The 14,110-nt window shown below is 43.0% G+C and overlaps 1 protein-coding gene and 1 pseudogene across 1 annotated transcript in view; one reads left to right on the top strand and one right to left on the bottom strand.

The window, feature by feature from the left end:
* The window catches only part of PCYT1B (phosphate cytidylyltransferase 1, choline, beta), a 75,179-nt gene extending 67,033 nt beyond the window's left edge, over window positions 1–8,146 (top strand). The window contains exon 8 of the mRNA XM_003791918.1: window positions 7,470–8,146. Coding sequence (XP_003791966.1) covers window positions 7,470–7,682 — 213 coding nt within the window. The 3' untranslated portion in view covers window positions 7,683–8,146. The remainder of the gene's footprint in view (window positions 1–7,469) is intronic.
* Window positions 8,147–12,234: 4,088 nt separating this feature from the next.
* LOC111726009 lies at window positions 12,235–12,335 on the bottom strand (annotated as a pseudogene).
* Window positions 12,336–14,110: the final 1,775 nt, after the last annotated feature.

Below are 14,110 nucleotides of genomic sequence, written 5' to 3'. Positions count from 1 at the left end.
TTTTGCTTCACCCTCCTTTGGTCACAGTATGGCACTGTGGAGTAACTGAGGTCTACCAAACCCCCCCTTGTGACAAAGCCAGTTGCCAGGCCATCTCAGGACAGGCCCTGTCATCCCTTTCTCTACTCTATTACTGTCTCTAGGTTTCCTCAGCAAGCAGAAAGTGTGATGTCTGTTGCTCTATTAGTTCTCTATTGGTGTGTAAAAAGTTACCTCAACACTTAGTGCAGGTGTCCTCAAACTTTTTAAACAGGGGGCCAGTTCACTGTCCCTCAGACTGTTGGAGGGCTGGACTGTGGGCCCCCGGACGAGTCGGCTGCTAAGCAGGACAGGCAGTGGCAGCAAAAACACCCAGTGGGCCAGATAAATGTCCTAGGCGGGCCACATGTGGCCCGTGGGCCGCAGTTGAGGACACCTGACTTAGTGTCTTAAAACAATAGACACTTATTATCTCACATAGTTTCTGAGGGTCAAGAATTAGGAAGCAGCTCAGCTGGCTTGTTCTGAGTCAGTGTCTCAAAAGAAGTTGCAGTCAAGGTGTCAGCTAGAGCTACAGTCATCAGGGCTTCCACACTCACTCATGTGGTTGTTGAAGTTAAGGTGGCTGTTGACTGGGTACCTTAGTTCCTCACCACATGGGCTTCTCCACAAGGCTGCCTAAGTGTCCTCACAATATGGTAGTTGGCTTTCTCCAGAATGAGTGACTGAGAGTGACTATGACAAAACTTCAGTCTTTTGGCTCGGCGCCTGTGGCTCAAGTGGCTAAGGCACCAGCCACATACACCTAAGGTGATGAGTTCAAATGCAGCCCCGGCCACCAAACAACAATGACGGCTGCAACCAAAAAATATCCGGGCATTGTGGCGGGCGCCCTGTGGTCCCAGCTACTTGGGAGGCGGAGGAAGGAGACTTGCTTGAGCCCAGGAGGTGGAGGTTGCTGTGAGCTATGATGCCACCGCACTCTACCCAGGGGGACAGCTTGAGGCTCTGTCTCAAAAAAAAGACCAAAAAAACTTCAGTCTTTTATATCCTAATATCAGAAGTGACATACCATCATTGCTACCATCTTCTCTTGGTCACATAGACCAATCTCCATATCTTGTGGGAGAACACTACACAAGGATGTGAATAGCAGGAGGGTGGGGCCAGAGGGAGCTATCTTGGAGGCTGCCTATCACAATAGGTTTTGAGAATCTAAGGCAAGCAATTTATTTGTAAGTTGCTATTGTGAGACAGGGTAGCAAACATTAGAGGCCATGTTTGCTTGCCAGCATAATTTTGCAGTCCCAAAAACTCCATTACAAAATGCAGCTCCCCAAAAGAATGCCTTAAAGACAATAAACAAAATAGAGCACACACAGTTCCACATCTCTTGCCCAAGACACTATATTCCTTAAAAAGATAAATAACCCTGGTCTTTGCCTTTCTTATACATAAGATAATGCCTGCCAAGGTTAGCAATTATGCCCCTATAAACTGTAATTAGATTTACACCCAAGCTTTGTTGTAATTTTTTTGCACATACTGAATCTTCACTGCCTGTATAAAACCTGTAAACTAAAATGCTATGTTGGAGTAGTCTGACAAAAACTCTCTAAAAGATTCTCCCAAGCTATAATCTTCAGTAAGATAAATAAAACTAACATTGGCTCCTTAAAAGTCTAATTTTTGTTTAGTTGACACTATAATAGATTATCTGTTCCCACTTGGTCTAATTGGTGGATTATCAGAGCCTAAGTTGTTTTTCAATCTTATCACTCTCCTTATTTAACTACTTTGCTGGATTCTTCTAACTGATCTTGACTCTTACTCAGAAAGTAGACCATAACCCATAGAGGCTCAGTGTTACCTTTATTCAGAGGGTGTGTCTCTGAAAGACAAACTCTCTGAAGAGAAGGGCTTTAAAGGAGCTTAATTTTGAGTCTTTGTTGCCATTTTGGAGGTGATGCTGTTCATCTCCAAAATGACAGGCATTATTGAGGGTCAAGGAGCCAGGGTCAGGGGATGTTAGTTCTGCTCAGAGTTTGGTTTCACTTTCCTAGCAAAACTTTGTCACTTTGGTCTGAAGTGTTTGAATTCCCAGAGCAGACATAGTCTACTTAAACATTAGCACCCCAACCATATATACTGTTTTTTAAAACATTATTTTTATTTTGAGCAACTTGTTGCTTTTGTTTTCTATCTCTATGAATTTTGCCACTCTAGGGACCATATAGTAGTTGTCCTTTTGTGGCTAGCTTATTTCACTTAGCATGACGTCTTCAAGGTTCACCCTGTTGTAGCATGTGTCAGAATTTCTTCCATTGATGGACATTTGGGTTGTTGCCACCTTTGGCAGTTGTGAGTAATCCTGTTATGAACACTGGTGCTATGAACATATCTGTTTTAGTTTCTGCTTTCAATTCTTTTGGGTAAATACAGACAAGTGGAATTGCTGAATCATATGGTAATTCTATGGTTTTTTTTTTTTTTTTGAGGAACTACTGTTTTCCACAGTGAGTACACTATTTTACATTCCCACCAACAATGTATGAGGGTTACAATTTTTCCACATCCTTGCTAACACTTATTATTTTCTAGGTTTTCTTTAAAATAATCGTCATCCTAATTTTATGCACTGTTTTGATTTGGGGAGAAGAGCTATGAAATGCAGTTTGTGGAACTGAATTAGATTTCCCACCTGAGACTTTGTGACAGCTTTTAAAAAATTATCTTTAAATAAAGGCACAAGTAAAATGTAAGTAAACATGAAAAGCTTCTTTATTATGAAAGTAGCTAATTGTGAGAGAGGTGGTTACTAACAGGGGTCATTTCCTAGTTGGGTGGCCTCTGGCAAGTTCCTTTGCCTCTGCCTCTCAAGACCTCAGCCCCAACATCTGTAAATGGGCAAAGTGCCTCCTAGGGCTGTTGGGAGAAATTGGTTTATGCTTTAAACTCCTCAGAATAGTGTCTGGCACTCAGATCAGTGTCAAGCACTATATAAGGGTTAGAAGTTGTTTATCAATTTGGCCAGAACTAAAACATGGCCTCTTCTCTCTCCTTGAGTTTTGTCTTGCTTACCAGAGGTCCAAACCAGATCATACTGGGATATTTTTTTTCATTTCTTTTTGACAGATATGCCAGAATATATCTGAAATACTGAAACCTTTAAAGGCATTTGTCAAGACATTGACTGCCTCACTAGATGTTAAGTACTTCTTAAAAGGGAAAACTTTGTAGGAGGGAAACAGAAAATTACTTTCATATGGTCAGGACTATAAATGGGATTATTTTCTTGGGGAAAAACTTTATAAATGGAAACTTCTTAATATACTAAGAGACTGAATTTAAATACCTTTCCTCTTTGAAAATGCCATGCCATGATCTTCGTTATTTATTATATTTCTAAAGTGCTTTTCTTCCCAGGAAGCTCATTACAAACTGTCTCCTGACCAGATTTAATTCAACTCCTGTGCAGGGCAACCACCCTTCAAAATGCACCAGCAATAGATAAGGGCCCGCAACTGGAGGCCAGGAGTTGTTTTGCATGGATATTGCATTTGATAAAGTGTGACACCATTGTTTATCATTAAGGATTTAAATTCTTTCATTCTCTCTCATAGTCTCACTTATGAGCTTGATTCAAACTAAAGGAGAGAAGTTGTAGATTTCTAAGAAAGTGGGCTTCTAATGGAAATGCTGACAATCCATTAACAGCAGGAGGGCTAATGGCTGCCATGAAAAACATACTTAAAGATTATAGTAATAAAAACACATATTTTAAAGTGCCTGCTAGAAGTTCAAGAGTTTCTTTTTTTAAAATATTGCTGTTAATAATAGGCCATCCAATCCTTTTGGCATTTGATTTTGTCTCATAAATGGGCTTAAACGAAGATAATGTTGTACTGCACTTTTTTTTTCTGTTGATTGGGGAAGGGGGTTGGTTGTCTTTTGGCAGAGTTATCAGTGCCCTTAATGGAAGGTAAATAATTGGTATATTTGTAGATGTCTGGAATTTTAAATCTGAAAAGGTCTTAGCGATCAGCAACTCATCTCTTGTATCTGCTCTGCAGCAGTTTTCAACCTGTGGGTTGCGACCCCTTTCTAACAATGAAAATACATCATGGCATTAGGAAAGTTGAGAACCACTATGCTAGAGGAAACTTAGGGCTCTAAAAATAGTGGGGTTGGAGCTTAGAAAGGAAGAACGAGTGCCCAGGGGAGAATTGATGATGTGCCTGTGGCCTTCATATTTTCTAATGTGAGAACACCTGCTATTCTGCCTATCTCTTTGCTTGGGTTTCCTGAGTTCTCTTTCTTTCTTCCTAATATAATGGAGGTTTTTAACGATAAAAGCAATATATATTCATTAGAGAACTATTAGAAACGAGAGAAGAGACAACAAACCACCTGCAGCCTCATCACCCAGGGAAGTCACTGTTCATATTTGGGGGTATCACCCCCATCTATTTTCCATCTACATGTGTATATTTTCCTTCCACAAAATTGAGATCATGGGGCCAGGCATGGTAGCTCACACCTGTAATCCTAGCACTCTGGGAGGCCAAAGCAGGTGGTTTGCTTGAACTCCCAGCCTGAGCAAGAGAGAGACCCTGTCTCTAAAAATAAAAAAACGAGCCAGGCATGGTGGCAGGTCCCTGTAGTCCCAGTTATTGAGGAGCCTGAGGCAAGAGGATCGCTTGAGCCCAGGTGTTTGAGGTTGCTGTAAGCCATGACGCCATGGCACTGTACTGAGGGTGATGAGGTGAGACTCTCAGAAAAAAAGAAGATAAAAACAAATTGAGATCATGAAGAATATACTGTTCTCAAATCACTTTGACTTTGTAATCACTCATGAATATTTTCTCAAATGATGAGATATTCTTTAAAAACTTGATCTGATCAGCTGCTTAGTAGATTTCCCTAACCTCTTTAGGAAGTTTGCAGTTTTATCTGTTATGACACTGAATTGAATATCTATATACCAATAAATATTTATTTACATCTCTGGTTATCTGCTCAGGAAATAAAAGTTGTTTTTTTGTTTTTTTTTTGCCAGGGCTGGATTTGAACCTGCCACCTCCAGCATATGGGGCTGGTGCCCTACTCCTTTGAGCCACAGGCACCACCTGGAAATAAAAGTTTTAAAATCTATTATCAAATTAACTGTCAGGAAGATGTTACTATTTTATCCTCACATCAACAGTGATGTGAATTACTTTTCTTAAGCCCTCAATAGTCACTATGTATTTTTTAAAGTTATTAATCTGATATATATTAAAGATCTCATTTCAATCAACATTTCTTTGATGACTAGTCATGTTGAACTTTTTTTTATAATTCATTCATAGATTTCTCTTGTGACGTGCCATATGCCCATTTTTTCTATTAAAGATTTTACTGCCTCCTTTTTGAATTATAAGCTCTGTTTTTATACTAAGATCTATCATTTGTAGTTAGATGTTACAAAAATTTTCCTTTTTAAAATTTACCTTTTGTCCTAGTTTGTGGTTTTCTTGAGATACAAAGGTTTTAACATTTTTATGTAGTCAAACAATCTTTGTTGTCATAGTTTCTTTCTTTGATTTTATGCTTACACCCAAAGATATTTCTAAAACACAAATCTGATCATATCCCACTCCTGATTAAAATCTTCCCAGGGTTCTTGGGGAGGAAATTCAGCCTTCTAGTGCTCCAAGCCCAGACACTTGCTACTCCATGGGCACTTGACGTTCTGGTCACAAGCCACTTGGATTTCATACTGTCTACTTAGTAGCCTTTGCTTGGAAAGCCCATTCTCTTCCAGCTCCACACACCCACTCCCTGTCCCCACTTGCCTCTTCCTGTGAATTAGCAAAGACCCAGTTCAGACAGGACCACCTCCTTTACCCCCATTGTCTTCTTCCTCATCTGCCTGTGCAGCACTTGGTCCCAGAGGGTCTCTGTAACACTTTGTAAAATGAATAACCCAAATGACAAGCGAAGTCTAAAATGGCTAATAGGAGAATTGGCTCTCAGGGCTAATCTAGGATCAAAGATCAGATTGAGCTGCTGAGGGCTGAGGCTCAACCCCAGACAGCACAGGCAGGTGCTCAGAAGTTGGTGAAAGGGAGCATGGCAGGGGCTGAGAGGCAGCAGAGGGCAGGGGACAAGGCAGGCTGGCGGCCCCAAGTGGTGCTGAGGTCCCAAAGTGGTGAGCCCATCTTACCAGCAAAACCCCTTCCCATCACACAATCTTCCTCACACCAGCAAGTGACGTTGCCACTTTCCAGCTCCATAGGCCCGAGACTGGAGTCACTTGGTTCACTTCATTCCTTTGCTTCCCATGCCCTGTGTCCCCTCTGTGAGGCCTGTTGGCTCTACTGTAAAAATGCAACCAGACCACATACTGAAGATTCCATTTTGACACTAGTCAGGAAAAAGCAAAACTATCAGGACAGAAAGCAGATCTGTTGCCAGAAGCTGGGGGAGTAGAGACTCCAAAGGGTCATGAGGGAATTTGGTGGCTGGGTACTACATGCGTGTCAAAACTCATAGAACTGTATGCTAAAAAGGGTGAGTTTATTACACCTTAACAAAAACAGGAGAGAAAATGTACTGGGAATGCAACCATTTCTCACCCTCATCACTCCCATCACCCTGGGCCAGCTGACTCGTGGATTCTTATCACCATGAGCTGGATGGGCTCATAGCTGGTCTCCCAGCCAGCTGCCAGACTGGGTCTTTGGAAACAAAAAGCAGATTGTCACTCCTTTGCCTAGAACTCTCTAGAGGTTTCTCCTCTCATTGGGAACAACTGTACATGAAATAGCCCCTGTTATGGCCTGATCTCCCCCAGGTCTCCCAATGTCCCAATGTTCCCTCCTTGCCAGCCTGCCCCCTGCTGCCACAACAGCCTGCTCCTGCCCTTGGCCATGTCAAACACATCAGGTCCCCTCAGAGCTCCCTTCCCAAACTTCAATCTGGAATGTGCTTTGCCCTGATTTACCTTCCTGTGGCCCTTCCCTCATCTCTGGTCTTCCCGCGAGGCCTTCCCTGAGCACCCCATTTACAGCTCCAACCCCTACTGCCCCTGCCCCACTTGCTGGCCTGTATTTCCCACAGACCACACTTCCATCTGACACACCACACATTTTGTTCATAGTGATTCATCCTCAAATCCATGAGGACAAGATTTTTGTTTTATTTTCTGTTACCTCTCCAGTACCTAGGATATTGCTGACTGCCTGGCAAAAACAGAAACTCAATTAAATTCTGTAGATGGAAGGAAAGAGCCCTGGGAAGCAACAGTGATTGTAATCTTTGGTTTCAGCATCTTGCTGCCTCTGAATTTCATACACAGTTTTGGACAGCGTGGGATGTAGTATAAGGCTGTGTTTGTGGGCAGAGGTGTTTGGGGGTAATGACTCTCCTTCCTGCCTTTCCTTTTTGTTTTGCTGTCCCTTCGAATGCCTGAGTTAACAGATTCCTTCTCTCCAATTTCTCTGTAGAAGCAGATGTTCCAGGAGAGGAGTAGCCGGATGTTACAGGCCTTATCACCGAAGCAGAGCCCCGTGAACAGTCCAACCAGGAGCCGGTCCCCTTCCCGCTCCCCATCACCCACTTTCTCATGGCTTCCGATCAAATCCTCACCCCCCTCCTCACCCAAAGCAGCCTCAGCCTCCATCAGCAGCCTGAGCGAGGGGGATGAGGATGAGAAGTAAAGGCTGCTGGCAGACAAGAGCCGCACCACGCAGGATAGGGAGGAAGGAGGGCGGGGTCGCAGGGGATGCCTGGGTGGTGTTCAAATGATGATAATTGCAGGAGCTGCAGCTCAGCAGGGGACCCCTGGACTCTGCTAACTGCAGATCTTGGGATCAGGTCCCCTCATTCTCCACACAGCCCAAAATTTAGACTTGGCATGGAGGTTTCCAGCCAGACAACCCATAGAAAACCTTAGTATCATCTAGAATCACTCCACTTTAACCTTGCTAAGGAAAGATGCAGAGTGCTCCAGGGAGACTTGCACTGAGTGGGTGTCTCCTGCTTTGGTCCTTATACCCACCCTCACCAAGTAAACTACTTGTGGATGTAGCTGTTTCCTTACCCTGCTACTTCTGGCTCCATAAGGGCCTTGCACGTTGCCTCCTACAACCTAAGCTCTGCCAGAATAAAGTTGTTTCCGATAGAGGTGGCAAAGTGCTTCTTAAATAGTTAAGCTAAAGACAAATTCCAACCTTCTCAGTTCAGCCACTGAGACCTGACGGAGCCACATATCAGCTCTTTCTAGTTCCAGGAACGTGGCTTATAGACAACTTTGCTTTTAGGCCACTTGTAAAAGTGTGACCCTTAACTTTGTATTCAGATGACAGCTTTGTCAAGGATAGCTTCACATAAGGCCTATTGTGTTCCTGGTTGTACTTTCTCATCATTGAGTTAACTTCATTGTTTTCTAGAAATTACCTTAATCCATGGGAACTGCAACAGAGAAAAGCATCCTACATATAAAAAACAAAAAAGAATAGCTGCTTTGGTTTGGCTCCAAGTTGAGCAGATGATCAATGTCTCCTTAAGGATGCTATTCCATACACTTTTCCCATTTCTGACCAGTTAACAGTCTCATAGACCTTAAGTAACAGTTTGATGTACCAAACATATAGTATACCGATAGGGGGTGCTACCTGCACATGCTACCTATTCTATGTCTGCTCCAGTCATGCCATCTTGAGGTGTATGCCATATGCAATATGAATATATGATGGTAGCATTTTACAATATACTCCTCGCCTGCTCTCCACCCTCATCCCACTCTGAAATTCTTGGTCTAAAGAACCATGAGGTTCCCTTGTGACTTTGGCACTTTTGTCAGAAGCTTATCCCAGTTTCCTGTAGAAATGTTTTATCCCCACCAGAAAAATGAGCATATGGTTCTCGTGGCCTCTTATAACATTTTAAGGTAAATGGGGGGACTCTGAGAGGTTTTATAGGGAATAGTGGAACTTGGAACTGTTTGTTTTTGGAACTTTCTCCAGAACTCCGTAAAGCACTCCTGTGGGACAGAGAGCTAGAAGGAACATGGCATGTGGGGTGGAAACTTTTTGCAGTCAAGGCCTGCCCAGAACATTGCTCTGCAGAGTTGGGCAAAGGCCCCTTTCTTCCATTGTATCCATTTGGTCTCTGTCTTCTGTCATGCACCCGGGACAAACTGTGCATGTATGCCCACCATTTCAGTTAGCTGGCACTTGTAGCAGTGAAAGGGTTGAAAGGGTAAGACCAGCCAGTAAGTGGAGGTGGTAAAAGGAGAAAAGAGTTCCTGGAGAGAAGAAAGGAGGATGAAAAAAGTCTGCTTTCTTAAACCATTTCAGGACTTCCCTTTGTAGATAAAACTCTCAGAGAGGCCTTTCATGCTCTTACTCAATGGCCCAGGGCAGATAGATCCATAGTTATCTGAATCTTGCTCTGGAGCAGATAGTGTGGGGTTGATGTATCTTGCTGACTATAAATTTTCACGCCTTACACACCATACTGACAAGTGCCACTTCCATGACTCATCAGACAGTGCCACCATTGCTGCCAATTATGAGAAATGAACAATGCCTGGGATATTCCAGAGATGGGCCAAAACCACCCATAAGTGAGTTCTAAATCTCACCCACCTAACCTCCAGCAATACCTCCCCACCTTCCCAAGGATGCAGGCCTATTGAGAAGGAATGGAGAGGATTCTGCAACCCAACTTTTGATACTTCTTGGCCATCTCACAGTCTCTCCCAGCCCCTTTCCTGCCTCCAATTCCCTCTCCCAGGAAGAGTAGGGGTTGTACTTCCTCTGGGCTGCCTAGTCGACTGTAATGGCTAAGAGTGAGTTAAGGCTGGAATGGGAAATCTACAATATAGCGGTCCAAGTTTGGAGGAGTAAGCATAAATGACAAGAAGCAAGGAAAGAGATTGTTTTGCTCGAGCAATGGAAGGAAGTTTCAGGCTGAGGAGGCCTAGAGGATAGCAACTTAGAGGCAGCTAATGAAGATGGGAGAAAATGGGACTGAAGCTGGGTGGGAGCAGGAGGCAGTTCTTTTCTGCTCCCTTTCAAGTGTTAAGTTGCCCCCTAACAGGTGAAGAAGGAAGGGGTCCTTTAATACACATCCAAAGTAAGCAGATACCCATAAGATGTGGGGTCCCTGCCTCTCATTTCAGTGCTTATGGGGACCCCAAAAGCAAACATTCACCCCTCCACCAGCTAAGAAACAAGGGCGGGATTTTTATACCACAGTCACATTGAATGGCTCATTCCTGACAAATGAGGAGGAGGGTGACTTGAGACATCAGCCTGCCTGTGCACGTGGTCTGGGTGGCAGAGACGCAGCTGAGGGGCTTCAGTCTTGCTCTATGCCTTAGGCTACTAGATACTGTGACTCCACCCCTTGAGGGATGGGAAGAACGTGGATTTATTTTCTTTCTATTTTCAGGACTTATTTTAGCATCGGTCATACTGCAGGGAGGGATGCTAGACAGTGTTACTGGCTCCACTGAGGCAGATGAAGCTGCATCCAGCGGGGATGTGCCTGTTTCTCAGGCATCTGTGGAGCACTAGTCTTGGCCATTAGATTGTTTGAAAAAAAAATAGCTCATGAGGCTTTTGCAACTTCTCCTCTCTAGACTCTTTAGTGTTTTGTTGTCACTGCAATGTGTCTGGGGACAAAGCCATAAGAAAAGCATACGTATTTAATAGACTGTGCTGTACATAGACTAGAAGATAAGACAAAGATGACCTTATGCCCAAGCATTTGCTCTGGTGCTGCCTAACGCAAACTACCAGATCAGCCCGCGCCTGACCCCGCACCCCTCCCCCGCTCCCAAGCAGACTATGGCATTCGCAACTCGTTTCTAAATAAAGGGATACAGAATTGCACTTTTGCGTGTCCTTTTTCTTAAAAGCATGCTGCTGTGTGCTCCTATTTATGTAGAGCTTAAGGTGGAAAAACACAGGCGTGTGGCCCCTGTTGCGGTGCACTGGCTGCCTCTGCCCAGCTGTGGCCCCAGTGCTTCAGAAGGATCTGTGCTACGTGGAATAGGGGCAAAGTCTTGGAGCTACTGAAAGGCACACATACGACTTAAAAGTTAGGAATAGATCCCCCTAGGAACAGTGTCCCCCAGTCAGGACATTGAATTCTTGGCTCCACTGCTAGTTCGTTTTTGCCAAATTTAGGTGCTTTCATATATTCCATCTGGAGAGGCTGAACTCTTTGAGATGACCACAGTTCTGACATTAGCCGACGCTCTAGCATAAATAAAGCCAGGCCTGACATCAGGAACGGAATGAATTTAAAAATGGAATATCTATTATTCATAGACCATATTACTTGGCTTTGCCACAGGGATCTAACGCACTCTTTTTTTTTTTTTTTTGAGACAGAATTTTGCTCTGTTGCCCAGTGGCTTAAGATTCTCTTGCCTCAGCCTCCCAAGTAGCTGGGACTACAGGTGACCACCACAAGGCCCGGCTATTTTTTGTTGCAGTTGTCATTGTTTAGCTGGCCCCAGCGGGGTTCAAACCCACCAGCCTCAGTGCATGTGGCCGGCGCTGTAATCACTGTGCTACAGGCACCAAAAACAATTCTAAACCATAATAAAATGCATTTTTAAGAACCTTGATATTGCCCCAAAAAGCCTTTGTATATAAAACTTCTGGAGGAAAAAGTATGCTACCAAAAAATGTTTCCAACTCACACCACACACACACACACAAACACACAGTCCTTTTGTATTAAAGTCCTCACTATCTATTGGAGTTGAATATTTATTATGCTTTTCCAGATATTCAGCAGGAGATACTGGATAAAAAGAGATGACACAATCTGACAGCTCATAAGCATCTAAGTATATGCCCTGTGATCAAGTTCTTTTAGAAACCAAGTAAAAACCTATAAATAATCAATAAAATCAGAAAATACCATTAAAAGCTCAAATATCGGTAGGTGCTAACTAACACTTTTGTTAGGCCTTCTGCACTGCCATGACTTGTATTCTAGAAGACATCGTATTGTCTAATCTCAGCTGTGCTTTACCAAACTGGAAGAATGTTCAGAGCAGGATTGACTTATGCTGTCTCCTACAAGCAGTTTCTATTCTCCTTAACTTTAAAATCTTGTGTTTTTTTAAATTTTGAGATTAATGCAAGGGTACAAACGCTTAGGTTACATTGTTTTCATTTATAAAAAGTTCAAGTTGTAGTTAAGCCCTTCACCTTGGGGGCATGCTACAACCCTCACATTATGCACAAAAATATGGAACACTTCACGAATTTGCGTGTCATCCTTGCGCAGGGGCCATGCTAATCTTCTCTGTATCGTTCCAGTAAAATCTTCCTTCAGTGGAGGGAATAAAAAATTAATCTGAAAGATTACTGTATTCTATTCATAAAGATTTCTGATGGAGGGATTAGATACAACTAAAATATTTGATATGTAACCTTCCATTTAAAAAGAATTAATGAATCCATACTTGAACGAGTTGGGATACTTTACCCTTTCCACAGGGACCTTTGCAACTTACTATACTTGCAAATAACCCTGTGGCTCTAAAATTTCCAAGTCCTAAGAAAACCTGTCATCATCTGCTATGTACATGGCAGGACATAGCCCATTACATAGTGTGTTATTCCATTTTGTGCTGCTATAAAGACATGCCTGAGTCTGGGTAATTTATTTTTAAAAATGAGGTTTATTTGGCTCATGGTTCTGCAGGCTGTATAAGAAGCATGGTGCCAGCATCTGCTCCTGGTGAGAGCTTCAGGAATAGGAATAAATTAGCGTGTTCATTTGGGCCAGACATCTCCCATTATATCTATACTATGCTTCCAATCAAGGTGGAAGGTGAAGGGGGAGCAGGTGTGTCATATGATGAGCGAGGGAGGAGAGAGAAGAGGGTGCCGGGTTCCTTTAAACAACCAGCTCTCCTGTGAACTAATAATGCAAGAACTTACTGATCATCGTGGGGAGGGCACCAAGCCATTCATGAGGGATCTACCCCCATGATCTAAACACCTCTCACCAGGCCCCATCTCCAACACTGGAAATCAAATTTCAATATGAGATTTGGATGGACAAACATCCAAGCCATGTCACACAGCTGAAGATGAGAACCAGTCTTTTTTACTTGTTTGGCTGTCATGTTCCGCTGACTGGAACATGTCATCTCATGTTGATGAGATGCCATTTACTAGCCTGATCTCAGATCCACATCAACACAACTGAGTCACTGATTCTTTTTCCACTTTTCTATACTTGGTACCCAGAAATGAATGACGGATGAAAGAAGTTGAAGGGGTGTGTGTTAGTTTCCTATTGCTGTAACAAATTACGACAAGTATAGTGGCTTAAGACAACACAAACTTATTATCTTATATAACCTTGGAGGTCAAAACAAAATGGGTCTTATTGGGCTAAAATTAAGGTGTCAGCAGGTGACAGTATTTCCTATCTGGAGGCTCTAGGGAAGAATCTGTTTTCTTGCCTTTTCAAGCTTCTAGAGGTCACCTGCATTACTTGGCTCATGGCCCCCTAACATCTGCAAAGCCAGCTATGGCCAGGCCAGTCTCTCACATCACAATTGCTCTGATTTTCCTATTTTACCTCCCTCCTGTACTTATAAGTACCCTTGCAATTACATTGGGTCCACCTAGACTATCCAGGAAAACTGCCCTATTTTCAGGTAATTAGCAGCTTTAATTCCTTCTTGTCATGTAATACAACATATTCCTAGGTCCTGAGGATTAAGATATGGACATCTTGGGGAGCCATTATTTTGTCTACCACAAGGTGACTGAGGACAGTGATTACAAAGCCTTGAATCTTTTTCCAGGTCCTTACAGAGCTGAGGGAGAGCAATCCTTTTAGAGATAGATAGATTTTCTTCTTTTAAACATTCCTATTTAATATTTAAATTTCTATTTAACAGCTACTAGAGATGACTGTGCTGAAATATTTGAGTCTTGACGGCCACAAGACAAGCATGGTATAGATATAATGGGAGATGTCTGGCCCAAATGAACACGCTAATTTGTTCATAAGCAGAGGAGGTGTTGAATCCTCAACTCATGAATACAGAGCCATGGCCAGTAGAGAAGGAAGTTGAAGGCCCCCACCCCCCCACCCC

The sequence above is a fragment of the Otolemur garnettii genome, unplaced genomic scaffold (genome assembly GCF_000181295.1).
Source record: "Otolemur garnettii isolate 467f Iridium unplaced genomic scaffold, OtoGar3 scaffold00051, whole genome shotgun sequence".
In the NCBI taxonomy this organism is placed as follows: domain Eukaryota; kingdom Metazoa; phylum Chordata; class Mammalia; order Primates; family Galagidae; genus Otolemur; species Otolemur garnettii.
Note: the sequence above shows the minus strand (reverse complement) of the source record. Positions and strands in the feature narration are given on the sequence as shown.